This window comes from Aplysia californica, unplaced genomic scaffold, assembly GCF_000002075.1.
Source record: "Aplysia californica isolate F4 #8 unplaced genomic scaffold, AplCal3.0 scaffold00441, whole genome shotgun sequence".
Lineage (NCBI taxonomy): Eukaryota > Metazoa > Mollusca > Gastropoda > Aplysiida > Aplysiidae > Aplysia > Aplysia californica.
In genome coordinates, this window is record NW_004797711.1 from 515,054 (window position 1) to 516,544 (window position 1,491).

The 1,491-nt window shown below is 39.8% G+C and overlaps 1 protein-coding gene across 1 annotated transcript in view; it reads right to left on the minus strand.

Moving 5' to 3' along the window:
• Positions 1-752: 752 nt before the first annotated feature.
• Positions 753-1,491, minus strand: part of LOC101855278 (laminin subunit gamma-1) — a gene marked incomplete at both ends in the record, with an annotated part of 30,402 nt that continues 29,663 nt past the window's right edge. Inside the window, 1 exon segment of the mRNA XM_013086158.1 lies at positions 753-890. Within this exon segment, the coding sequence (XP_012941612.1) occupies positions 753-890 (138 nt within the window).

The following is a 1,491-nucleotide window of genomic DNA, read 5'->3' on the forward strand; positions in this document are numbered from 1 at the left end:
GGGAGAATAGACCAGAAGTTTTAGTTGCAGTAAGAGTTTTCCTCCGGCAATTCTCAAAACAAATAAGTCAAATAAGTGCTGGAGATTCGAGGTGTCAAGAGAGAGTCAAATACAAACAGGTCAGATACGTTCTAAGCAAGAGTTTTCCGGCAATCTTAACATAAATAAGGCAGATAAGTGCTGAAGATTTGAGGTCATAAGAGAGAGTAAAATACAAACAAAAGATGTTATAGTTTTAGTAAGAGTTTTATGGCACTTGCAACACAATAAGGTAATATTCATACAAGTGCCGAAGATTAGAGGTGTTACAAGGGAGTAACAAACACAAAAAATAAGGAAGGGAGATAGAGAAGATAGATTTTTTTATAGGAAAGAAGGAGCAAACCATATCAGACAACTGCCAACAACCCACACAAGCGATTTTAGTTTTAGTTAGAATTTTTCTGCATTCTCAACACAAATGGGTCAGATAAGTGCTGAAGATTCGAGGTGTTATGACAGTGTAAAATACAAAGAAAACACGGGGAAGAGTTCAAGACAACAGATGTTTGATAGCAAAGTTGTGCTCTCTCTCTCTCTCTCACTCTCTCTCTCACACACATACACACATAAACACAATGACAACATTCAGTCCATCCTGCCTTACTCCACAACAATAACAATATCAACAATATTAACACCGCTCTCTGCCTCTACCACATACAACAACAACAATAACAACGACACCATCAACAACAACAACGACTACTCACTCTCTCCTGAGTCGTTCAATCTCCTGCTGTGTTCTAAGTGGCATGTTGAGAGACTCGTTGGCCAGGCGGTATGCCTCGCGGGACGTCTCTAGGGCCTTGTTGGCCAGATCCTCGATCATCTGGGCCTCTTCTTTTTGCCTGGGGAAATAGTCTTTGTTGTAGTAACTGTTTTACGGCACTTGCAAACACATTAAGGTTATTTAAGTGCCAAAGATTTTTAAAGTTTTAATTTAGTAATGTTTTATAGCCCTCGCAACTGCATAAGGTCATTTGAACGCCAAGGGGTGGATGTAAACAGAAAAGTCCAAACGGGGAATCAGACTTACTCTGCTCACCTCCCTAGCCTCAACAGCACAAAGTCTGCTTCAACTATCAAAGCACCCCGAAACACAAGAGCTCTGTTTAGGGAACATTTTTCATAAGAAAAAAAAGCTCTTAAAAATCACAAGAGAAGCCAAATGCGGAGGTATAACAAACGAATCATAAGTAGAGGCAGACAAGTGAGACATTTACAGGAAAGGGGAAAGTGCTGCTATCTTCAGCAAGTTGTGGCGTTTGAGATCATTACAAGTTGTGGCGTTTGAGATCATTACAAGTTGTGGCGTTTGAGATCATTATAAGTTGTGGCATTTAAGATCATTACAAGTTGTGGCGTTTGAGATCATTACAAGTTGTGGCATTTAAGATCATTACAAGTTGTGGCGTTTGAGATCATTACAAGTTGTGGCGTTTGAGATCA